Source organism: Camelus dromedarius, chromosome 27 (genome assembly GCF_036321535.1).
Source record: "Camelus dromedarius isolate mCamDro1 chromosome 27, mCamDro1.pat, whole genome shotgun sequence".
NCBI lineage: Eukaryota > Metazoa > Chordata > Mammalia > Artiodactyla > Camelidae > Camelus > Camelus dromedarius.
Genome location: NC_087462.1, coordinates 13,130,569 through 13,156,873, shown reverse-complemented (window position 1 = coordinate 13,156,873; position 26,305 = coordinate 13,130,569). Strand labels below are relative to the sequence as shown.

The following is a 26,305-nucleotide window of genomic DNA, read 5'->3' as shown; positions in this document are numbered from 1 at the left end:
TGACATTCCAGTTTTACATCTTCCCTTGCATTCTGGTTATTGTTTTCTCTAATAAACCAGTATTTCTTCTGGGCAAGATCTGTGTCTTTCATCTTACACTCTCTTATGCCTTCACCATGCCTACCACAGTGCCTTGTCCATGGTAGATGCTCCATCAAAGTAAGGTAATTTTTTACTTTAGAGGGTTTACTTGTTAGCGCAAATGAAGTGTTCATTACATAAAAGCTTAGTACAGATGATTCAATGATCAAGCCTTCAAATTCTCACGATAACACAGTTATGAGACTCCTCTTTCTAATACTGCAACATTCAAAAACAGAATAGAAGGAGGACTTTCTCGTGGCTACACTTTTCTACTGAGTTCTTACGTTCATCATATTTGTTTCCTTAATTTGAAAGCCTAAGCTCTCATAACTTTTTATGAACTAGCTGATTTCCATGTTTCTGAGTTGCTTCTGGAACACATTTTATCTTAATGAGAATAACCCATCAAGCAAGAAAGCCAGAAGTCTCCTCATTATCATTCTCTGAATAGAGGAGTTTATCTTTTGGCTGCCAAACCTGAATTCCACACTGTCCGATTTTAGAAAACGGATTGTTTTTAATGGGTAAGTTTGAGTGACAAAGGCAGAGAGCAAGCCAGTGGCCTGTCCTCTCGGTTGATAGGATTAGATCTGAATGAATAAAGACATGTGATGGCCTGCAGACTGTGGGGGGACGTCTGCGGTGCACGTCTGCACTTCTGAGCAGCATTAACATTCTCTGCCCGCTGTACTAACTCTTCAAAATGCCATTTGCATTGACGATGGTATAACTGACATTGCTCCCCGAGGAGCTCCGAGGATTGCGGGGAGGTGGAATCAAAGAAAATCCGTCTCTTCTGAAGGTTCTCCTCCAGCTACAAAACTCAGAGAGAAAAGGACTCTTGTTACCAGGTGATGTCATGTTAATAAAAAGCAAACAGGCACAAAAATCTATCCATCATCACAATTTTCCCAGGAGCCTTTTTATCTCACTGTACGTGATCTTTCTAATTGTCACTCATCAGTATTTATTTGGAAGTGTGATGTTATCATCATTATGATTATTTTTGCACTAAATATGTTAAGATTCTTTATGATCCATTTGCTCCCACTGATCCCTCTTTAGAAAGTTCAACCGGTGTAGTTCCAGCCGTGGTGTGATGCCTAGTCAGACAGCTGTGAACGTGAATGAGAGAGGAGGCTTGAGCAGGGGACTCATCTTCAGTCTCTGCCATCCCTGAACAGGGTTGAAGTCACTGTGAATGAACATGATCGTTTAGGGGTCAAAGAACAACTGCAGTGTGTTGAAATCATAATGTAGAAAGACGCGAACACAGATATGAGTAAGGGCTTAAATGAAACTGTCAGATTTTCAACAAGGTCAGTTGTGATGAATTTATTCCCTAGATTTGTGCTGCATCAGTGTGTATCAGCAAAATTTTGATAAGTGTTTTGTGAACAATGGGTTAAGTAGAGGAAATGAGTGACTTCTAACTAGCATTTTATAGCAGTTATATTAGGCATACATGTTTTCTTATAGCATTTTATAGAGGTTAAATCAGACAAAAGACCATAGATAACCAAAATCGAACACCATCTATGGCCCTAATATTGACTTCTCATGCAGTAAGGGATCAAGACACAGTTTTTGGTTTTGTTTTGGAAAAAATGCCAGTAAAGATCTGTTTTTCTCCCTTTAATATTTATTCCAAATGGAAAATATAATGATATTTAGTGTCAGAAAGCATCACCCAAAGGCGTTGGATTATTCCGAAAGGCCTTTTGGGTCATCCAGGAAAGATCAAAATATATATGGGTGCTCTTTTGAGATTGTTCACTGAACTGTATTATAACCTTTGAATTGTTAACTTGTATTTTCATATGTGTCTTAATGCATGTTTGGTTGCAAGAAAAAGAGAGCCATTCAAATTTGCTTCAGGAGTTACTGTAAATAATAGAGAGGAATCGCAGAGAAATCCGTTTTAGGCAGGATGTGCTAGACCTCCAGGTGGGTAGAAGAGACAGAAACTCAGCTCAAGCTGGCTAAAGCAAAAGGGGGATTGTTTCACAAACCTAAAAAGCAGGGCTGAATCAGTGTGTTTGTGTCCAGGGGCACAGACAAGGTCAGGAGTTTGTCTCTGCCCCTAAGCTGAGCTTTCCTCTCTGTTGGCTTCATTCTTAAGTAGGTTCCTTCCTCCTGGTGATAAAGTTGCAGCTTCACCTTACATCTTCAGATCTTGACAACCCTAGGGAGGAGATACTCCCTCTCCTAAGGATTCTTGCAGAAATTCTGGGTCTGGCCCTCCTTGTTTCAGATTGGGTCATGAGCTGGTGCCTAAACCCATGTTACAACCCTAGTAGTTGGAAGCCCCTCTCTTGTCTATTGATCACTGGAGTAGGGGTGGGAAAAGTAGAGTCAACCCCACTGGAGCAAGTTGAGAGGAGGGGGAAGAGTGGTTCCCTGAAGGAACAGTGAGATCTAACTGAAGAAATGCAGTCTGTGCTGTTGGTGCTCCCCCTGGATCCATTTACCAAGTCAGGTATCCATCCCTGAGCTGCTATGAGTGTTGGCTGCTAACAGCTCAGAGCTTCTTCCTTCTCCAGATAATTGCCTTCAGTGAGGGCAGCAGTCCACCCAGAAAGTAAACCACCCCTTTCTCCAGCAGCTTGCATCGAGTGACTGTCTGATTCAAGGGCGCAAAGGGCTGCCCTTTTTCTCAAGGAGGGAATAAGTTAATAATGTGCGTCATGCTTCAAAGTTCCAGAAGAGAGCACAGCCTTGAGTGGCTTCCCCCCTATCTGATCCTGCTTCCCTCACTCCCTTTTTCCTGAGAGGATAGCCTCAATAAATAACTCTTTCTCAGGCTCTCCTTCTGGGGAACCTAAACTAAGATTTAGGAATGGATGTTGGACAGGGAAAATAATTAATGTCCATTCTTCTAGAACTGAGATCTTTTTCTCCATCTCTCGAGGGTTCCTTCAATCCTTTCTTTTCCCTGAATGCCTGTGTCACTCTTTTTTCAGAAGACAGCTTCTTTAACTTGTGCAGCCTGTGGTTCTCAGCTGTCTTGCTGATTCCTGTCTTTTTATGACCTCTAAGTATTGATATACTGGAATGCTATGTTTTCAGTCCTCTTGTTTTTGATCTATCCTCATTTCCTAAAGAATCCACCCAGTTACATGGTTTTAAGTAGCTATCACTGATAATTTCTAAATCTGCATCTCCAAAACCATCTCTCCCAGAGTCTCAGACTCACATGTCCAACTGTCTCCTTGACATTTCCACTTAAATATCTAATAAATATCTCACACTTACTAGAAATCTTGATTCCACTCTCCAGACCCGTCTCTCTCGGAGTCTTTCTCATGATTAGAGGAAAAGATTCTGGTTGATCAAATATTCTGACTGTTACAGTGATCTTATTACAGCAAATATAGTGGCCAATCTGTCTGCTCATCTTCTGTGATATTCAGACTGCCATTTACAAAGCCGTATTGGTACCACGTGGACAGACATGGCTTCCTGGTTCTCATGCAGATACAGCTTTCCAACCCCAGATGAAGGTGGAAAATTGAAGTAGATCCGCCTTGATTTTTTAACTTCGTGAGATGGGAAGTAGAAATGGGCAAGAAGAATGAAGGCTACGAGACATGAAGAAGCAGAGCTCTCCATCTGGTGCAGCAGCCCTGGCACTGTGGGCATCTTGAGCTGGGTAAATCTTTACATGTAGGGTGCTTAGCAGCATCCCTGGCCTCTACCCACCAGTTGCAACTGGTACCTCCCCCCAGCCTCCATCCAAAGTCATGGAAATACAGAACATCTCCAGCCACTGCCAAATCTCTCCTGGCAGTCACAGTCACCCCTAGTTAAGAACTTCAGTATGAGAAAGTAAATTATGCATGTCAGACTGTCCCCAAACTCCCCAACCATTTATAGCCTTTCTTCCTGTGGAGAGAATCCAATAAGGGGTGAAGAGAAGTGTGGAAGCTTTTTTTGTCCAGCTCTTCCTAGAGAAAGTTGAAATTTTGACCAAAGTTTCTATTTTAAGGGACAAGGTGAGACGACTGGAGGAAAATAAAAGATGTTTCTAGAAGACTTTAATGTACACTATCTTTTCACATTATGTTGAGCTGTAGCTTATCCATTTCCATTCAAATATGTGTTCAGTTAGGCTCATCTTTCCAAATTGATTTGTTCAATTTAGATCTAAAACCCTATGCTGTTCTTTCATAGCATTGGATAAATATGGCTCCTTGTCAGTTTATAAGACAATTTGTAGTGTTTCAAGAAGCGGAGGAATTTTTTCTCACTTGATTCTTACTTTAATTGTAGAAGACATCTCGCTTAAGAGATGCATGGTAAATTTGGAGTTTAGGAGTAGTAACTATTTCTACTCAGTATTTCATTTTTGTTTCATTTGATTTGCATTTTAGCCTGGTAGGTGTTTACTTTTGTTCTGATGGAAAACCAAACCAAATGAAACCTAATACACCTCCATGCCCAATGTTCACAATACTGTCAACTCTATTCTTTAATATATACAGTCTTTATTCCATGGATTAGTAAATTCTTTAATGTTAATTTCATTGTTTTATTTCAGTCAATTATATTTTCACCTCAATATGCTGCTTTTTAGTCTCGGTCTACTTGCATGGGTAGGGTGTTTACAAATGAAGACTATCCAAGATAATTTAAGAAGCCTTGAGACTCGATGGGGGAAATAGGTATTTTTATTTTCATACTGATACTGCTGTCTCTCAACTCTGGAGTGAAAACCAGAGAAAAAAGAAACAACAAAAGGACAAATTCATTTACCTTTAAATACTCAAAAGGTGCAGGTGGTGTCTGTGCAATGGTTTGCAAATGAAACGATTTTTCTTCCTACTTTTTTTTTTTAGACCTCCCTGAACAAAGGGAAAAAAGTAATTTAGATAGAAAATTCAGAGTCAATGAAAACTGGTATGTGTGGGAGCTTGTAAAATTAATTTTAGTTGTTAGGCCTTCTAATATCAGGGTGTGTCCTTTGCCCTGTGCCCTCTTAAATAATCCTTTTACGTTGCTCAGGGCAGATGTATTTTGAAAGCGGCACCTCTATTAACCTTAACTGTATACCGCTCAGGAAGAAAAAAAATTGCTAGTTATATTTTGAATGCTGCCCATGCTCAACAGTTGCTGCAGTACATTAGTTTGAAATCTAAATGGAGTCCTGACTATTCCTTTCAGGTAGGAGAGAAACAGGTGGTGAAGAAAAACAAAGATTCTTCTCCCCCTGAATTTCTATTATGATACTGTGATGGTCTATAAGAGGATCTAGTGAAAACAATAATCAAAAAACAAGACATTTTAAAAGGAGGAGGGAAATATCTATGGATGTCACAGTGCCGGACGCCAGCAGAGCAGCTCTAAATGCACCACATGCTTTAACTCATATTTTCTCTGAATAACTCTTAATATTATCATCCCATTTTTCCAGTTGAGAAAAGTAAGGCACAGAGAAGTTAGTTAGAAACTTGGCTGAATTCTCACCACTAGTAAATGGTGGAACTGAGCTTTGGTCCCGTAGTTTGCCTCCCTGGATCTTGCTCTTAACTTCTCTGCTCTCCTGCCTCCCCACTGTCCCCCACCCCATCTTGTTAGACCTCTTCCATCTCATCCCATTTATATGGGTACAGGGTGTAGATTTCAATGAATAAGTGAGATGATTATACATTTCCAGTTGTGTGATACCACGTGTAGGCAAATGGGAATGGACATTTGTGTGGTGGCCTTTATTGATTTTGTCTGCCAAGCATCTCCTCTCTGTTATGTTGGTATCAGCAACCTGGTTTTGCTTAGGGAAACTATCCTTCCCTCATCATATTTGTTCGAGTGCCCTGCCTGCCCTCTGGTAAAGGGTAGACGAGGGGTGCAAGGGTCAGATCCTCCAGCCCTGGGCTTTGAATCTTCAGGGGAATGAGAAAGACTGGAAATAGTTGCAGTTCTTCCATCCTGATGAGGGTGTCTGGAGGAGACTGGCCAGAGTTCTTGCAATGTATTGTGGCTCTGGTGAGGCTCGCTTAGAGGTCTGTTGTGTTTGCTTTTCTTCAGTTCTGTGAGCTATTCCAGGTCTCTCCAATCTGTTCCTTTCTGCCTTAAGATAACCAGATTCTATTTATTTTGCTTGCAACCAAAGAACCTTAATGGATCCACTGACAACTGTCTCTCTTTCATGAGCCTGATGTGGTGGTGTTGTGGAGGGGCCTCCATCAGTTCAGACAGGAACCCCATAACGGGGGTTCATGGCTTGAAGGAAAGGTGTTATGGGAGTTTTGGGCCTGTTGCTTTCCTGCTGCCTGAATTGATAAGGACTTTGCTCTTCCCTGCAAACAGCCATTCACCATTTTGTGTCAGAAAAGTTAAATTTCCTCTTAGTGGAAAGGAATTTTTGGTAGAAATGAATTCTGGCTTCATTCAGAAGCTCCTGTTGTCTCATAGAAAGGATCATAGGCAAAAGAACTGAATTCTGCTAATAGCTTACTGTTATAAAAATTCTATTAAGTTAAATTCTTCTTAGGGCATTTTATCTTTTAAATGAGGGGAAAACAGTCTTGGTTGACAGACGTGAGATAGTTTTAAAATGGTTAGCGCTATCATTACGTACGTCCTGGGGGAGAGCAGGTGGACCCATCACTTCCCTGCCCCCCCTCTCCCCTGAGAGCCTGTGGATAACCAGCACACTCTTTGCCTCACAGTGTCTTGAACTGACCAGGCTGCTTCAAGTATCTCATATGATTTCCCTTCCTTGGGATGCTTTTCTGTAATACGTCCATCTGGCAAACTTTTATTGATCCTCCACAGCTCCCTGCAGCATCTTCTCTGTGACGGACCCTTCCCTTACTCTTCTAAGCTTGGCTGATCACTTTATCTCCTCATGCGAACCTGTGTGATCTTATCTTATTGGACCTTGCACTACCCAGTATTTCAGTTATTTAACTACAGGTTCATTTCCATCATTTGACTGCGAATTTCCACAGGGCAGCCAGCCCCTTGCATTTTCGCATTTCTCGTATATTTTGTGATACCAAAAATGCTTAATAAATGTTGAGCACACCTTGACAAAATTCCCAAGAAAATTCGCCACTTAAAGGAACTCTGTTACTCATTCTCTGCAAGTTTAAAACTTCTCGGGAAATGCTAAAAACATCCCACGGTGGGTATATTCCATAAATCGTTTTTTTTTCACTATCAGTACCTTTTTTGGATTATGCTACCTAGTCTGTTCAGGCTGCTCTGACAAAAATACCATAGACTGGGTGGCTTATAAACAACAGAAAGGTATTTCTCACGGTTCTGGAGGCTGGAAGTCCCAGATGAGGGTGACAGCATGGTTGGCTTCTGCTGAGGACCCAATTCTGGGTTGCAGACTGCCGCCTTCTCCATGTGTCCTCACGTGGCAGAGAGCAGAGAAGTGAGCTCTCTCGTGTCTCTTTTAAGGACACTAATCCCATTTGTGAGAGTTTCTTTCATGATCTCATCTAACCCTAATCACCTCCCAAAGCCTCTGCCTCCTAATAACACCACATTAGGGGGTAGGGTTTCTACATGAGTCTTGGGGGGAACGCACATTCAGTCCATAACACTAAGTTTTTTTTTTTTTTTAAGTTGCTGCTCAATTATAAGAAACTGCCACCTACACAGCTTGTATCTCGAGGACTTGATGACTGTCATTCTTCTTGTAGGCCTTTCTGTGTCTCCTACCAATAAATCCATAGAAATGTCATTAGACATGTGTTCGAAATAGACAATGCCATACAAACTTAGAGCAGCAAGGGAGAAAAAGAAATTCTCAGCACATTTTGTACAAAGCATCCAAAAAATGGACTGGGAGGCTGCTGGGGGCTATGTGTCTATTAAAAGGTGTGATTGACAATGGAAACTATATTATTAAAGATGTTGGAAATTTCTAACTTCCTATCAAACTAATTATACTTCATTTTGGGGGAGGACAATCATCTCCTACAGTTTTCCTTATGGTCTAACGTGTCTTGATTTTAGGAGACACAGACACATCTCAAGCAGCAGAACTGAAAGCAGTAATGAGAGAGTGGTCTTTGGAAAAGCTTTGCATTTAAATAGAAACAGACTCACAGACACAGAAAACAAACTAGTGGTTACAGGGGGAGAAGAGGGAGGGAAGGGATAAATTGGGAGTTCGAGATTTGCAGATACTGACTACTGTATATAAAATAGGTAAACAGTAAGTTTCTTCTGTATAGCACAGGGGACTATATTCAACATCTCATAGTAACCTGTAAACAAAAAGAATATGAAAACCAAAATACGTATGTATATGTATGACTGAAACATTATGCTATACACCAGAAATTGCCACAACATTATAAATTGACTATACTTCAATAAAAAAAAATTTAGAAAGTTAAAAAAAAAGAGAAAACTTTGCATTTGCATGTGGTTAGAGACCTCCTGGTGTGTATCCACTCTTGGGAGAGATTCTCCCTTTTATCCACTCATTCCCGCTACGTACACAAGTATTTTCCAAAGGGTGTTTTGGGGAACATTACTTTCTCTAAGTATTAATCGGTGTTTAAGGGAGGAGAAAAACGTTTTTTGAAGTTAAAGAAGTCTGGAAAGCACTGGATTAAACAGGTGGAACTAGCTTCTTCACTGTCCCACGTGTTAATTGTAGAGGAAGATGAGGCATTCAGCCCAGACCTACTCAACCCTGGAATCCTCACAGAGAATGGTGCACGTGGTTCGCAGGGATAAAACGGTTGCCTTCTTTCCATTCAAAGAACAAATTTAGGCTCACGGTTGTTGAATATTTTGTGGCATTGCTATGAGTTGTCTTTAGCCCCCGGAGAGTCTTGGGATTAATTTGTTGTTTTCTGTTCTTTCGTGATGAGTAGGTTTCATTGCGTTTCTTGCTTGATTCCCTTTTTTCTAGGTCCTTGGGATAGTCTCCCTTTATGTTTTCTGTTGTTGTTTTAATGGCTCATGCTTATGCCAACGCATTTCCTTCTACAGAAAACAAAACAAAATACCACAAAGAAACAAAATCTAAACGCCAGTAGCTCTTCCTTAATGTCTGCCATAGGAAATTAGGCAAATTCAGTGAGGTAAGTTCCAGAGTGATACCTCAGACCGGGGGAGCTGTGAATCAAGTGCTGCTCTAAATTTGCTGACTGGACAGATCTCATTGTCTGAAAAATGAACACGAGGCTAATTGGCCTCATGAGCAAGTTCATTTTTCATGAATTCAACGCAATTAATTCAACCTGTATTTATTAAGCATTCTTCTATTGGTCACTGGAGCATAGTGAATAAAATAAATGTGACTGTTTTGTGAAGGCTTCTATTTGAAGGGATAGAAAGAAGAAAAGAGACAACCATATGGGTGACAGTGATGAGTGAAGTTTTAGGGAAATACACAGCAAGTTGTCTATTTATTTGAGAGCTAAGTTGTTCAAAAAAAAAAAAGCAAGTAGAAGGGGAAAGATACTCCAAGCATGAAAGAAAATGTATGAATACAGTTTTTATTAGGCCTTTAATTTGCATCCCACTGTGCTAGGCACTAGAGAGAACACCATTCCAGTTTATAAGGGAACATACATTTCGCAGTCAAGCTTGTAAACTGTTTAGAAATTTTGGGACATGTGTCTACAGCAGCACAGAAGAGGGAAAGCTTTTGTGGCTGAAATATTACAAGGCTGACTGACACATGGTGGCTGAGAATTATTAAGTTGTCAGTTGATACCTGCAAGTGTCCCTAAAATAAGCTGAGATATATTTACAAGGCAGGAATTCTCTGGGACGCAAGTGTTTTCCCAACATGCTGTGACATTCATCACCTACAGCTCCATTCTGTGCAAGAAACCTGTTTCCACTGTGCTGGCTCAGAGATTCAGTGCCCCCTTGTTCACTGGCTCAATGAGTAACTCAGGGACTAAGGAATAGTTTCTAGTTACGTTCCTCCTATGGTTCAGATTCAATCCTTTTGCGATTTATAGGTCTAACAGTGAGCCTCTTGCCCCACAGCATTCTACTTATGCAGCCTCACTGCCTCCTGGTCCTCGAATACGCCAAATCTCTCCCGCTTCCTGACCTCCTCACACCCCGCTTTGTCCTCGTGGGGTGTTTCCTGCTGTCTTTGCTGGAGTAACTCATCTTACTCATAGTTTAGGTCTCAGCATTTCTTAGGATTTCCACTGACCTGCAGCTTTCCTAGAACAGGTTAGGCCTTCAGTACTTTTTCTTCATGCACTCATGTATTACCATAGCAATTGACAGCATATATAATTATTAATTTGTTATATATTTATTTTTTTACTCCACTATAAGATTGATGAGGGCAGACACTGTGTCTGTATCTCTTTGTTGCTCCCTGCTGCGTCTCCAGTGCCTACCACAGAGGCTGATGTCCTAGTAGGCATCCAGTAAAAAAATTTTTGAATGAATGAGTTAATGAAGAGTAAGACAGATTTTTTTGTTGTTGTCATTTAGTTCCACAGAGGATCAGAAACGATAAAAGTAGAATGGAATGAAATGTCAGTTGTGGAATTCAGATGATAATAGTAATAACTATAACTTTCAGCATGTGTGATATGCCAGTGAATCATGTTTTACAAATGAAATGAACTTACTTACAAAACAGAAACAGAATCACAGATGTAGAAAACAAACTTATGGTTATCAAAGGGGAAAGGGAGGCGAGAGGGATAAATTAGGAGTTTAGGATTAGCAGATGCAAAATACTGTATACAAAACAGATGAACAACAAGGTCCTACTGTATGGCACAGGGAACTATATTCAATAGCTTGTTATAACCTATAATGAAAAAGAATACTAAAAAGAATGTATACATATATAACTGAATCACTATGCTGTACACCAGAAGCTAACACAACATGCAAATCAACTATACTTCAATAAAAAAAAGAAAATTCTAGAGGAAACACTATTTGATATATTCACATCTAAAAAAGTTATTGTAAATCTAGACAATAACTCCACAAGTGTGAAAGTGAAACTCAGAGAGGCGAAGCAACTTGCTAAGACTCACGCAGCAGTCTGTGGAGAAACAGGCATGGACCCAGGTCTGTCTGACTCTGAAACTTCCTTCTACTGTATCATGTAGCATTTCATTGATTGTGAGCCAAAGGGCTGGAAATGAGTTATAGAGATGTAGCCAGTGGCCAGGCGGGATCAGGCTGGCATAATAACTGTGAGTAACTAAGGATAATGTTCAGAAGCCAGAACAGTCTGCTGAGGCAAAGAGAAACATACTGTGCCCTGAATCTGCAAAGATTAAATATGGAGTCTAGGGTGGTTGGGTGAATGAGGACCAGTGGATTAGGGATCCGAATAGAGACCTCTCTTCTGTTCAGAGAGATCTAGGCAGCATAGGAATCTCTGGCTTGTAATCTAGGCGGGGGACCCACATCGACAGAGATGTGTATCTTGAGCCTGTCTGACATGTATTGTGCCTTGCTGACCACCCTTCCCACCCCCAGCTCAGAGTCAGACCTAACTTCAGGAGAGAGGCTGTCAGTCTACATATCCTTGAATATTTGTTATCACTTGTGTGCTTGGAGGCTGTTTTTCATCTGGCCTCTCTTTTTGCTTTCTCTTTCCAGTGAGCTCCATTTGAAATTCCTGAATTCAGTTACTTCATTTTTCTTTTACTTTCCATTTGGTATATATGTATAGTGCCCATTTTTCTTTTCAATCTTAAATTGGCTAAATTTCTTTTCCTGCCAGAGAACTTGCAAGCCCAGTTTTAAATGTCCCATGTTGTTTTAATAAGACATATGAGTACCGTGCTTAGTCATGCCCCTATTTTATAGAAAGTCTTCTTAGAATACTTGCAAATATATATACATACACACATTTTAGAATTCTTAGAATTTAGAATACAAGATGTGAATGCTACATACATAATATACTAGCATCCTATGTAAAACCCAAAATGTATAAAAATATACTTATAAAAATATAAATTGTCTTTTATGTAGAACATTAGTTGTCCTTAATGGTCCCCATGGAGTTCTTCCAGATGAAGTTTTGATTTATTGTCTGTTTTCCTATATGCTTGTTATTTGAGATAAATAGCTTTCCAAGGAGATTACCATTTATCTGAAAATAAAAATTAGTGCTGTTTGTTTGTTTTTGTTGTTTTCTCATAAGCAAAATGGTTGCCCTTGGATCATGGCCCTCGTGTTTTTCTGCCATGGAACGTTCAGAACATTCCTGCCTGGTTTCCTGGACTTTCCTATCCTGTCTTGTTCCTAGCCTCACACTGATCTGGGTGCAGTGAGGGCTTCTAAATCACTGGTTACACTTCCCTGTTTTTCCTATGACTCTCAAACCGATAATCTGAAACGAACTCTTCCTGGACTCTTAATTCTTCCCCCCAAGCAGAGATATTCTAGAATGATGCTCTATGGTGAACAACAACCACAAAGTAAGAAAGGAAAACAACAATAACAACAAACACCATCTCAAATTAGAAATCATAAAATAAATTTAGAATTTAGAATATTTTGCATCTGCAGTGTTATTTCTGTGCAAGGACAGTTACATGTCTTAGTTAAAAAATTTTTTTTTTCCAATTAAAAATGGAAATTGGATGGTGTTCTAATTTTTCTATGGCTCTTCAGCCCTCTTTTAGAGATGAAAAACAGCTGCAGAATATTATTTTTTCACAAGTTTGAAAATTACTTTATATTTTGGAAGGCCTGCAAATGACTATTTCAGGTTAATTCTCCTTCATCAGCTTTCTTCTCTGTAGAGAATGTTTATATTTAGGTGTTATGACCTTAATGCTGTTATCACCTCTGCTGCCATCATCACCATCATCATTGTTCATTTTGTACTTTTAACCAAAGCCAGCCATAGTGTGCCAAAGTTTATGATCCCCAAGTTTTATATTTAATTTCTCATCACAAGAAAAGACCTATTTTTAAAACTAAATCTGAATTTATAGGAAGCCCCCCAATAAATTTATGTCCCCACAGAGATCAACTTTCAAAAATTATTTTCCCTTATTTTTATTAGAAGCAGCAGAATAATAAATTTTGTGCTATAATCTCAGGTGGCTGATGGTGATGTACTAATAGTCTCTTTCTTTCTCCCCTGGTATTTCCAGAGCCCATAGCAGACGTCACTAAGCAATCACAAAACAATCTCCTCCCCACACCCTCAGACATTTAATCTAGCAGGAAACTTTCCTTTCATCCAGGAGAACCTGGACATGCTTTGAAAGTTTTTGCCTTGGAATTGCAGGCATTCACTACCAATTGATCCTGGTTGGTGCATGATCTGTTTGTAAGATTGTCTTACCTTCCACCAGCCTTCAGGCCGCAACACTCCCTCCTTCTTTATTGACATCTTTATCTCCCTCTGGCCCCTGTTGGTTTTAGAGATGGTGAAAACAAAAGAGATTGGATTTGTTTGTTTTTGTTTCAAAGAATGATACAAAAATAAGGCAGTGGAGGACCACAGTGATCATGTAATGCAGTGGAAAGAACAAAAGAATAATTCAGAGTCACAGAATACGGTCCAGGCTTTCACACTACACTTTGGGTTACTTTGGGTGAATGACTTAGTTTTGTTGGACTTAAGTTTTCTTATTTTAAAATGAGAATTAGAATAGCTTCTCCATAGACATGACAGAATTTTGTGAATATCAAACTGAAATGAAATAATGAATGCAAAGACCCATCTAAGAAAAACCCTAAATGCCATGTGTGGAATTACACTTTGGTTGGAGAAGCGTACCCATTAATCCAAGCCTGCCACATTCCATTTCCAAGGTGGTTTCTTTAACATTAATCTCCATTACCCTACCACCTGAGCATGAGAAATTGGGCTCGAGATGAACATCTGACCCTAAGTCGCCAATTCAAAAGCTGGCCTGTCTTCTACCTAATAAATAGTCTGGTGGTGAGGCTGTGTCTGAGATCCCAAGGAGGGCTTCGGCTCAGGCTGAGTAATATTGGCCCAGTGGAAAAGTCTTGCCTCATCTGGCCACGGACAAGTCACTGGACCATTCAGATCCTTTGTTGCAGAGTTTGGATTCAAGGCTGGTGTAGATATGCAAGCAGGTGGTAGTGGGAACAGAGGCCAAAAGACAGATGGAGAAATAGTCTTGCTCTTTCTGAAAAGAGAGGTTCAAAGCATGAGAGATTCTCCTACTGGCCTTGAAGAAGCAAACTGCCGTGTTGTGGAGAGGACCACATCACAGAAATCTGAAGGTGGCATTTAGGAGGCCTAGAACTGCTCCCATCCAACAGTCAGCAAGGAATCATGGGGGATTCACTCAGGCCCATCAGTCTTCCTTGCATCATGAGGTTGCCTTGCCCATGGCTCCCCTATGTCATCAGAAAATCCTAAACATGGATAAAAGCTGGCTTGGAAAGAGACACTTTATGGCTTCCCCGGGTAACTAGCCTTGTTCTACACAAAGATGTATTTAAGAGCATTTGTAACTTCAAGTTACCGCGGAGCTGAAAGAGTTGAGCTGTCTCTCTGCAGTCTGTGTTTCTCTCTCTCCTCCCTGCATGAGAGTCATAATAAGCAGCCATCTAAATTTAAAATGTGTAGTCTGTGGTTTTTGTAGCATTCTCAAGCTTTAGAAGACTCTTGAGCTTCCCCAGTCCTCTAGCTCCTTGAGTTCTATGAGCACCTCCTGTATTCCTTCCTAGGCTCCGGCTGGTGCTAGATGTGTTCCTCCCACTTGTAACACTGAAAGAGTTCTGCCTCTTTTAAATTCACGTTATTATTTGTATTTTCTGGGAAGGGTATTAATACTTGTGTTTCAGGGAAAGAGAGACATAGTTCAGTTATTGCCCGAGGTCTCATGGTGTTAGATCTCAGGTTGTCTTACTTCACAACGTGTGTTCTTTCAGTCCCATTAGACTTCCTCTGGCCCGTGTGAAAACTGCTTCCCATTTCTTTCTCTCTTCCATCCTGTCTTCTTCCTTCCTCCTCCTTTTTTCCCTTTCCAAGATTTCTTGAGTGAGAGTGAATGGAAGATCCGTGGAAATCTCCCAGCTTGCATGACAAAGTGGTTATTCACTGTTAAGAATGAGGCCACTCAGGAAGTTCTCCATTTCTTCGCATTTATCAGCTACGGACCACATATCACTGAGTTTACAGTGACACATTCTGTGACTGTGTTACCGCACTGTGTTAATAAAAAGGATCAGTCAGAAGAACAATGAGAAGGGAAATGGCTCCACATGTACCTTTACATCTACTTGGAGAGACAGTGTATAAACCTCAATAAAAATAAATGAATGTGTCCATGCATGGTGAACATGCTTGATTACAAAATAAAAAAACATTTCAGAATAATTGCAGAGATCATCTTAGATGTTGACTGGGTAGGTCTGGCCATACATGCAGAAGGAGTTAGATTTGACTGTGGCTAAAGTCATCTGTGAAATAGCCTTATGACTTTTCTGTATATTTCCTACCATCTTTCTCGTGTACATTTGTCTCCCAAAAGACCAGAGACATCATACATTTATGCAGCATTTATTGGGCCCTCAATGGGTACCAGGAACTATACTCGAGGCTGTGGATAGGAGGGTAAGTAAGACATGGGTTTCTAGGACAGGTGAGTCGCTTTATCAAAACTTCAGCACTTCCCTCTCATTTCTTTCCAGAAAACTTCATATCCCTGCTCTTCTGAGCACCACTAATATATTTTCCATTTGCCTGAATCTATGTCCTAGAAAAAGGTCCAAAAAGAAGGCAATAACCAAGGAAGGGGGTCTTCTAAGAGATAGCTCTTCCCCATCATCATCAGGCACTAGATATGCCAGAGCTTTAAGATCATTTTAGGGGAAGCAAGCAGGCTGTTGTGAGAGGAGTTAGAGATTTGTCTTAAAATTATGTTGGCATAGCAAGCACACACATTTTATTTGAATTCTTTATTTGAATTGGTTACAGGGAGAGAGAGAGAAGAAGATGGAGAATATTGGGAAAAAACAGATTTCCCCCAAGCCATTGTGGGTAGAACTGTGGCGATCTGCTGTTTCTACAGCTGAGTATCTTATAAGCAGAGAGGGCCCCCTTGCAAACTTAAGGAAAAGCAGTTTCTATAGCAACACTCAAACCATTTGAAGGAAGACGAGATAATCCTTTTTTATAACCAAGGAAGTAGAGATAGAAATTTATTAAAGGTATATTTCAAATATATTCAAATACATATTCAGGGTAAGTATAGTCCTTCCATGTCCTGTCATTCATCTGGCTTAAATCCCAGAATGTTAAATACTGATGTATCTCAATGGCTTATTTAGTTTTCTAAGACACATTTAACCCGCTGGGAGCATTAAAATCATGATTAAGGACATACTGGGGCTCCCGACTGCCTGGATTCATATCCTGGCTTGGACACTTCTTATGCTTTCAATTTTAGTTTATTGGCCTATCTGCTGTTCAGATTTTCATCTTTAAAATGGAATCGAGCGTAATATCTACTCATAGGGTTTCTGTAAGCCTTAAAGAAATGAATGTGTACGGGCACCTTAGAACGGTGCCTGGTAAATGACAACAGTTCAATAAATATTGACTATTATAATTAGTAGGTCTTCCAGAGACTAAAGAGCTTTCTCCTTTGTACTCCACGGATAAAATTGGGAATTCATAGTACATTTAAATAAATACAAGCAAATTCATCTTACCTTTTTTTTTTTTGGCCATCTACTTTACACAAGGTATCATGCTTGACACTGTGGGTAATGAAAAATGAACACTATTATCACTTCTTCTCTTAAGTTGTTTATTATGCAGTGGAAGGAGGGGAAGGGGACATACAGACAACCATTGACAGCCCAGATTCCAGAGGCAGAAGGAATATTCTTAGCCTCTTTCCTCTTTGTTAGGTACTTTAGCCTGCTTTTGGTTCCTGGAACACACCAAGCTTATTCCTGCCCCAGGACCTTTGTGTTTGCTGTTCTTTTGCTGAATTGTTCTTTGTACTTTAGAAGGGTTGGTTCCTTGTGGTCATTCAGGTCTTAGCTCCTGGATCACCTGCTCCCTTCCTCGAGTTCCTTTACAAAAGTTGGTTCCTCCTGGTCATTTTTCTGTCAGAGCACCCAGTTTTTAAATTTTTTAAAAAATTTTTGTTTATTCCTAGCATTTTAAGTTTATAATTATGGTTTTAACTAATTTGTTTAATGGCTTGCCTCATTGATTAGACTGACGTTTCATGAGAGAAGGAACTCTTCCTGTTTTATTCACAGGTTTATCTCTAATGCCTGTCATAGTGTTTGATGTCTAGTAGGTACTTATAGAATGAGTGAAGAATGAATGAATGAGTATATTAAGTGGGAATGTAGAGGAGAAATTAATTGCTTGACTTGGCCCTCCACAGAGTTTTTAAGAGAAAGGTGGAAGATGTAGATGAGGCATTGTAAAGGTACCATTAGAGAAGACATGGAGAATTGTGTGCCCTTTTCTGCTTTTGATGGAGAGTGTATCTTCTGACCTTTAACACATAACTGCAAAGTCTGATTTCAAGTTTCCTGTGTCTCCTTGCCTTGCCTCTGTTACTGGGTAACTTTTGCTTTCACAGCCTTGTCTTTCCAATCTTGTTATCCATCCACTTAAAGAAATGTACCAGAATAGAGTGCCATCTTGTTGCTTCGAAGCAGGAAATTTTGCTAAAACATTCACACCCACACTCAAATTATGCATTCACCGGGGGCTGCATAGATAGTGCAATCATGTTTATGCAGCTGAGAGCAAGAAAAGATCAGGTGACTGGTGGAGATCACTTAGCTAAGAGCTATGGGCTTCCATTAACTGTGATAACCACAGACTAATTTCAGTGCTGAAGGAGGGCTGTAAGATAATTAGGAAGAGTGCATGCCAGAATGCCAGTGCATATTTCTTCTAAATTAATACAGCCTCATCAAATAGGTTATATTAAAAACAGACACTATATGATACAAGATCATTGATTGGCTTAATTAATAACAATCAACAGGCAGAGTCAGGGCCTGCATTAACCTTGGCAGCAGTTGGGGATTTGGAGAAGGTAACAGAGTGAGAATTATCTGTGGGTGAATAAATCTGTGCTTACAAAATAGCTTCTGGGCTGGAGTCTGGCTGTGCACTAATGCAGCTGCTGTGACGTTCACAAGGCGCACTCCCAAAGCTTCTCCTCTGGGAGGACCCACCAGGGTCTTGTTCCAGAGCAAGGTAGGGAACCTGCCATGGAGAGACAGTTTGATGGTTCAAAGCCACAAGATTCACTGGTGAGATGAATCAATAAAATACAAAACTTTTCTAATTCTGCTAGCAAAAAAAAAAGACTCCAGAAATTAAAGCACAGGGATATGGTGATCATATACAAAAAGGTAAAAGACTTAAGAAGTGACATAATCCAAACTGCCAAGCAATTGATATCATTCTTGATAAGGTGGCTTATCCAGCCCCATGTGAGATGAAAAGTCCTGTATTCATTTTATGAGATTTTTGGGATCCTTACTTCCTAGATCAGGGAGAAACTTTTGTGGTGGTTTGAGTGATATTCTAGGAAATCTCCAGTTATTTCAATTGCCAGATTTAGCGAATAAAAATATAAGGAGTCCAGTTAAATTTGAATTTCAAACATGCAGTATTTGGGACATTCTTCTTTCTAAAAAAGAATTGTTTTCTGAAATCCAAATATAACTGGGTGTTTTGCATTTTATTTGGCAACCATACATTGTTTTAATTCATTTTATTTTTAAGTGGAATATCTTCTGGGTTTGCAGGGAGGAAGGAGACCAAAATATGTTTTAAAAAAAATCAGTGTACATGTACCTCGCATTTTCTGAGTTAACTGGTGGGAATATAAAAATGAATAAGATTCATTTGCTGCCCTTAAAGGACTCAGAATATATTGGGAGAAACAGACTTTAAAGAATACCATCCTGTAATTGTTTAATATGTGTATACTGGTAGTATGTCCAAGATAAAGTGAGGTCACAAAGAAAGGAGGGACCCCGAGATAGCTGAGTATCACTGTCTCAACTAAAGGATAATAACATTATACATTAGTAACATGCTTCATGCTCTTCTCCCATCACCATTTTATCTTCATAAAGATTAGTTCTTAAAAGGTTACAGAAGAACAGATTGCCTTATTGGGAATCAACTTTTAGGTAGTAATAATAAAAAGATGTTTTCAATAGAAACATTGAAACTTTATAGAAACTTTAGAAAGCAGTCTTAACATTTGTAAAATTTGATTGTTTGGCAGGAATGATGAAATAATTGCAGCCGACAAGGTAATTGTAGCACTGATCCAACACTGAGGCTAACTTAGTGTACGTGCATCACCAGTGTGCTGACTGAAACAAAAAGAGTGGCTCTGATTCAAGCCAGTTTTGAAGCTGATACAGGATGCTTCACATTGTTTAAGGAAAAGAATATGTAAGAAAATGAGTCAGCGTGTTTCCTGTATTTTTAATAAATACTTAATGATTTGACTTTTGACTGAAAGAACTTTTTGGAGACTTGACCTCCTTGATCTTGCATCATCAGTGTCCCCTTGAGACCAACTTTCCTTGTGCCACTGAAGCCAACGATATGCATATTTTTGAACTTTGTCATTCAAGATGAACTGTTGTTGATTACATTTAGAATTGGCAAAGGTTCAGGGAAAGCAGTTCTTCCACGTATTGGCGGTGCCAGCGTTGTACTAAATGCTCAATAAATGCTTGTTGACTTTGGTTGAATGTATACCCTCTTACACAGCAATTTTATTTTTAGGAATATAGATGAAGAGAATAATAATGATGTGACAATGATTTAGCAATAAGGATAGATGCAGAATTTTTATAATAACTAATAAAGAGGGAAAAAAACTAAGCAGCCGTGGTGGGTTACTGAATAACACAATTATGGCTACATTATTTAATGTACTATTAATCAGCTATTTAAAATTATTATGCAGATGTGCATTTATTGAAATATGCAAACATTCACAATGTAGTATTAAAGGAAAAGACACTTTATCAGGAGCAGGTACTCTAGTATCTATCCCATGGTGTGTGTGTGTGTGTGTGTGTATTGGGGGGGGTATTTGTGTATGTGTATGTTTATGTAAATGGGAAAAAGCCTAGAAGAGTCCATATCAAACATTAAAATTGACTGTGGATGACGATGCTTAATGATATTTTTCTGCATCCATTTCTTTTTCCTTTCTCTCTGGGACTCTAATAACATGTGAGGTCTTTTGATATTGTCCCACAGTTTGGGGGCTCTGTTTATTTATCTTTCTAAAATCTTTTCCTTTCTGCTCTTTACCGCATACTTCTTATTGCTCGATCTTTAATTTCCCTGGCCCTTTCCTCGTCTGTCTCCCTTCTGCTACTGAGCCCATGCAGTGAATTTTTAAAATTTAAGGTATTGTATTTTTCAGTTCTAAAATTTCCATTTGGTTCTTTTTTTTTTTTTTTTTTAATAGTTTAAATGTTGCTTCTGAGAACTGTTATCTTTCCCTTAATTTCAACAGTGTTCACCTTTGCCTCCTGGAAGATTGTTACAATAGTCATTTAAAGTCTGACAATCCCAACATCTGGGTCATCTCGGGCTTGTTGCCTGTTGGTTGTCTGTTCTCTTGAATATTGGTCAGATAATTTTGGCTCTTTGTATGTTGAATAATTTTAGATTGTATCCTGGATGTTTTTGAATATTATGGTGACAGGCTCTGAGTCCTATTAAATCCTCTGCAGAGTGTTGTTCTTGCTCAAGCAGGCAATCAACTTGGTTACATTCAGATCACAAGCTCTGACCTCCTTCTGGCAGTGATGTTCCCCAGGGCAGTCTGGATTTCAAACTTCTGCTATGCTCTTTGGATCAGCCTGGCATATGTGCCTCTTGAGGTTAGTCTTGGACTTGGGCAGTGGTTTATATGGTAGTTCACTTCTTGAAGCCTTTGCTCTTTTCTTTGGGTCTGTTCTGTGTGCACAGCTTGGAGGCAAGCCCAGAACTTGTGTGACTTCATACACAGAATCAGAGGAATCCCTTCCTCAGCTCTTTCCTCTCTGAGATTTCTCCTGTACTCCCTGGATTCCAGGGGTCTCTTTCCGCAGTACCTCTGGTCAGAAAGATTTCTTTCCCTGAGACTTTTAGCTTTCTTTGCTGTTGGGAAGTTCCTTGTGACTGGAGCTTCCCACTTTGCAGACAATCACTTAAATTCTGATTTTAGTCCTCAATCCACCTGCTTTTTTTTTTTTTTAACTTTTCAGAGTCTTCAAATAGTGCATTTTGCATTCTGTTGAGAATCTTTAGTTATAAATCAGTAGCGAGAGAGAACCTTTATCAGCTTTTCCATCTTAGCTGTACCAGAAGTCCCCTGATACTTTATTTTCCTGTAAGTGTTTATTTATTTTCTAAATCTTCTACCATGAACATATGCTATTTGTAAGGGTAAAAAAATTTTTTTTTAATTTAAAAGGAATAATTTTTGGGAGGAATACCATGATTTTTTGGGAAATGTTGTAATGATACAATAGTTTTTCAAGGATCAGATAATTAAATATGAAAACAATTGATGATAACCAATTTGGGTGCAGGTATAGGACCATGGGCAGCCAGTTTGTTGTAATGACAGCGGTATACACATCAGTAAAGTCATTTTCCTAGGCATATGGCTATCTTGATAAATTTAAGATGTGCATTTCCTTTGACCTAGAAGTTCAAATTTCAGGAATGCATCAAGGAAGCAAATACATGTTCTTCGCAGCATCATTATATATATGAAAATTGGAAAAAAAAATTAAACTCTCATCAATCTAGCAGTAGTTTAGTATATTATAGTATCCCCATACAGTAAACTTCTATGTAGCTACTAAAACATCTATATTTATTTACTGAAAAAGATAACTACAATTAATGTTTGAGGAACAAGTGAGTTACAGAAGATTATACATATAAAAACCCCATTTGTGTTTATATATATGTCAGTAAACAATGCTCAGAATCACTGTGCAAGAATACACATGGAACCTGCATGAGTTATTTTCTCTGGAAATTGGAAAATTAGGGGAACATGAATGCTATTTCATGGTCTCTGTTGCTTGAGATTTTTGAAATTAATAAAGGTTAAAATGATTTTCATTTGAAAAATATATATCAAAATGCTTCTGGAAAGAGATTTCAGCCCATTTGAGAAGTTTAAATTTTTGTTTTCTCCACAGTTCATAATTAACTAATCCCTGCTAAACCTGGGGCAGGTGATATGATGCAGTGGTATGACTTAGCTTTAGGCTGCTGCCCTGGAAATTCCATAAGCTGCTCTGAGTGGTCAGCCAATTAGAAAGAGATGGTATAGCCATAAGGAGACCACCATGTGACATGAAGGAGGCCAGAGGGACACTGATTTTGAGATGTGAATGCATAGATGTGTACACAAAGGCTTGCCTTATGGCATAGTTGAAGATTCAGTTACGGATCAGCAAAAGCTAGAGAGACTGGTCCTGGGTACCCAGAGAAATCAGACGTAGTGTTTTGCGCAACTGATTCCTACTTGCTGGGTTGGCAACTTCAGCACCTGTTTCTTACCAAGTGCCTGGGTTTTTGAATCAAGACTTTCCATGAAATAATGGAGTCCGTAGATCAAAGTTCAAGGTTAAAGGGAGCCTTTAGGGAAATTTCTCTGAATTCCGGTATACTAAGTGTCCAAACAACTCACATTGGCACTTAGTCACCTACTTCTCAAAGGATTTGCAGAGTTATTTCATGCATGTGAAACTCATTTCTACACAGTCTGTTTCCTGAGGGAATGACTCCTTACTGTGCTTCATTTTTCTTGAGCACGTATATACTACTTGATGTTTTTCTGTGACATTTTTCTTTTATTTTGTTATTTATCATCTGTTTCCTCTACTATAATATTGACTGTATGATTGGCTTTTCTTCTCTTGTTCTGTGCTATAGGCCCAGTATTCAAATGGTGCCTGACCCAGAGTGGGGACATAATAAATACTGATTAAAGAATAGTGCATGAGGGCTAGACATGGGGTTTCTGATTTTTCTCTCTTTCCCCCCATATTCTCGTCTCACTTCAATCTCCCCTATGTCAGTGCACAGCATAGTGTTAGGATTTTGATATCAATCAAATGAGAGATTTAAAAATCAAGAGTGGACTTGAAAGTGCCTTTTCTATCTATCTTTGAAACATTCTAGGCTTAAAGGTTCTCCACTGTTGGCAGCAATGAGTAGGTTTCAAAATAGGAATTACACAATTTTCATTTTTCTACCTGAAAACTTACAGCTAGTCCTTCTCAAAGAGGGACCGCAACTGGTACATTTCAACTTGGCCCTAATCCCTTATATTACTATTTTCACAGCTTCTCAACTGAGCATTTTATTTCTCATGTTAATATATAGGAAATGTGAGTGTATCTTACTGTCACTGGCATCTTAACAATGTGTCGTAGTTTAATTTGTAATGTCTGATATGTCATACAATTGATGGATCTGAGATTTGAATGATCATACCTTTATTTCAGCATTTTGGGGAATCAAATGGAAATTAGTGCTGTAGGAAGAGGGCTTGAGTTGTAAACAAGAGAACTGAGCTTAGTTCTGCTAATTATGTGACAGTGAACAGGAACTTTGTCCTTCTGGGTCTCTCTCTAATCTGTAAAATGCCATTGGAAGAGAGCATTGGTCTAATATTTTAGTGAGGGATTATTTTGTTGTTAGAAACAGAACCCATAATTTAAGGGTGAAAGGAGTGACCATAATGAATCATGAGTAGGCATGGAAACCAAGGGCAGAAAGAGTTTGTTTTCATAAACTATGAATACCTGGAGCTGGAAAATAGTCAGGATCTGAGGAGGTTACTTTCATTTTTTCTCTTTTCCTATTTCTCTTTCATGCCACAAATTTAATTAAATTTTCTGTGCTTTTTTTTTTTTTTCTCCAAAACTGTAGACTCCCTTCCCTGAGTTGGTATGCACATGAATAAAGATGGTTTATCTAGCTTCTGGTTTAATTCCAGAGGCTGATTGGCATGTTTGAGGTTCAAGTCTAATCTGATTCTCCCATTGTGGTTCAAGAGTCTATGCCTGTGATAAGGCATGGAAGAGTCATTGCTTACAAACATGGCTTGGAGATCCACTCCAGTGTTTAAAGGGAGGTAATTCTCAGAGAATAGGGAAAAAAGCTAGGCAGGTTCTATCGTAGCTAGATAATCTTTGTAGTCTTTTCCAGGTCTAAAATTGGATGAGCTATCATGTGGAAAAAAATGCAGTTTTAATGTAATTCAGAACTTTTCTGCTAAAGAATGGGCTTGGTGACAGATTACAGAGTGGTGAATAGCCCTCCCTTTATATTATCTCAGTAATGAAAATCTTAACTAACTCTTGGACTTCTTTCTTATTTTATGAAAGGACCTGTGTAGATGTGGCTGTTTTCCAAATCTGACATGAAGCTAGTGAGGAGAGGACTTTAAAAAGCATTACTATTATAACTTTCCATTTTTTCAATTGAAATAATTAGCCTAAGGGTAATGATTTGTCATTGTGAAACATTGTTTTATCTTCAAAAGGATAGCAACACTTGAATCAAGCATCTTTCTGTACAGTTTGTATTTATTCTCTTATTTCCATTGAGTGAAACAATGTAATCTTACAGTTTCTCCTTGCATTTGGGACTGTGTGTGTGTGTGTGTGTGTGAGAGAGAGAGAGAGAGAGAGAGAGAGACAGAGAGACAGAGACAGAGACAGAGAGAAAGAGAGAGAGAGGGAGGGGAAGAGAGAAAGAAAGAGAGAGAGAGAAGGATAAAGAAGGAGGAGGGAGAGAAGAAGGTGAGGAAAAAGAAGAGAGGCTACAACGAGGGAGCTTGGGCATATATTGTTACTTTTCCACCCACAACAGTATTTCCTTTAGATCCTTGGGGACAACCATGCTCCAGGCTCATTTTTCTAGGATGTTAAATTTCTCATGCTTGGGGCGAGTGGAAAAACCAAGGTCACGAAAAGTTGAGGTGACCTGGGACAATTATTCACTGTGGGAAAAAGACCTAAGAAATCTTAGTTTCCTTGGAATGGAAAGTAATAGTGCTTGCAAATGTACTTTGTCCTAGAGTATTTTTATGTAGTAGCTTTAATACTTATGACAGTTTGGCACACTACTGTCATTCCCAAGTCACTGAAAAGAAATGATGGGTAACTTGATCTCAGTGACACAGCTAGCGTGTGGTGGATCTGGGATTTGAAAGTGGACATATCTGCTTCCTGAGCCTGTGCCCTTTCAGGACTGAGATTCAGGGCACGAGCTCTTGGTCTGGCATGTGTGAAGCTGCTTTGAGCTCTCAGGCAAGTCCCTTAACATTTCTGTGCTTAATTTTCATCAGGCATAAAGTCTGTCAGATAGAAATCAATCAAAAAGGGTTTAATGCATATAATTGGATACTTATCTACCTCTGGGGTTATTGTGGATGATTTCTGTGTAGAGCATGGGGATTTAGAGTTGGGTTTGCTTCGTTCACCTGCGTGACTCTGGGCTTATTCAATTTCTTTAAACCTTGATTTTCTCAATGATAGAACAAAGGATAAAAAGAAATAGGTACAAACTATTATGTATAAAATAAGCTACAAGGATATACGGTACAGCACAGGGAATATAGCCAATATTTCATGACAACTATAAATAGAGCATAACTTTCAAAAATCGTGATTCACTATATTATACACCTGTAACATATAATATTATGCATCAACTATAGTTCAATTTAAAAAAGGAAGAGAAAAAAGAAAACTAAGTCATTGGGTCATTATGAAAATTAGATAACATTCAAAAATACTTACCAGGAATCTAGGCACATAGCAATTGCTCTACAAATTTCAGCTGTTCACTGTTACAAAGAAAAACTTATGTGGCCAAAGACTTAAAAACTCTGGATTCAGAGTCTAGAGTTACACCATAAAACCACCTAGGACTTGGAAACTTATTGGCTGTTGAAAAAACAGAAGTTTCAGCTTAGGTCCAGTCCTTGCTCTGGTGGTGCTGTAACTCCATTTCAGGGTCTCTGGGGCACACAAATCTCACATTTCTCTGTGGCAACATCTGATTCCAGGCTTGTAAACAGCCTAAGGGCAAAAAAGATGAGAATTCTGGGCATCATTAGGAGGCACGTAGAAACCTTCCAGAATGTAACACAGAAATTTAATGTTCCAGTTGTCCTTACCTATACACATTTCTATGACTGTGAATGTATATGACTTTCTTTCACTGAGACTCAGAGATCTAAGTTTGGTTGTGCCAAGA

The 26,305-nt window shown here is 39.1% G+C and overlaps 1 protein-coding gene and 1 long non-coding RNA gene across 2 annotated transcripts in view; one reads left to right on the top strand and one right to left on the bottom strand.

The window, feature by feature from the left end:
- Positions 1 to 7,443, bottom strand: part of LOC105097696 (large ribosomal subunit protein eL13-like) — a 43,788-nt gene extending 36,345 nt beyond the window's left edge. Inside the window, 1 exon segment of the mRNA XM_064480271.1 lies at positions 7,307 to 7,443. Coding sequence (XP_064336341.1) covers positions 7,307 to 7,443 — 137 coding nt within the window.
- LOC105097691 (uncharacterized) overlaps positions 1 to 26,305 on the top strand; it is a 708,424-nt gene that overhangs the window by 78,030 nt on the left and 604,089 nt on the right. The gene's annotated exons all lie outside the window — the stretch shown is intronic.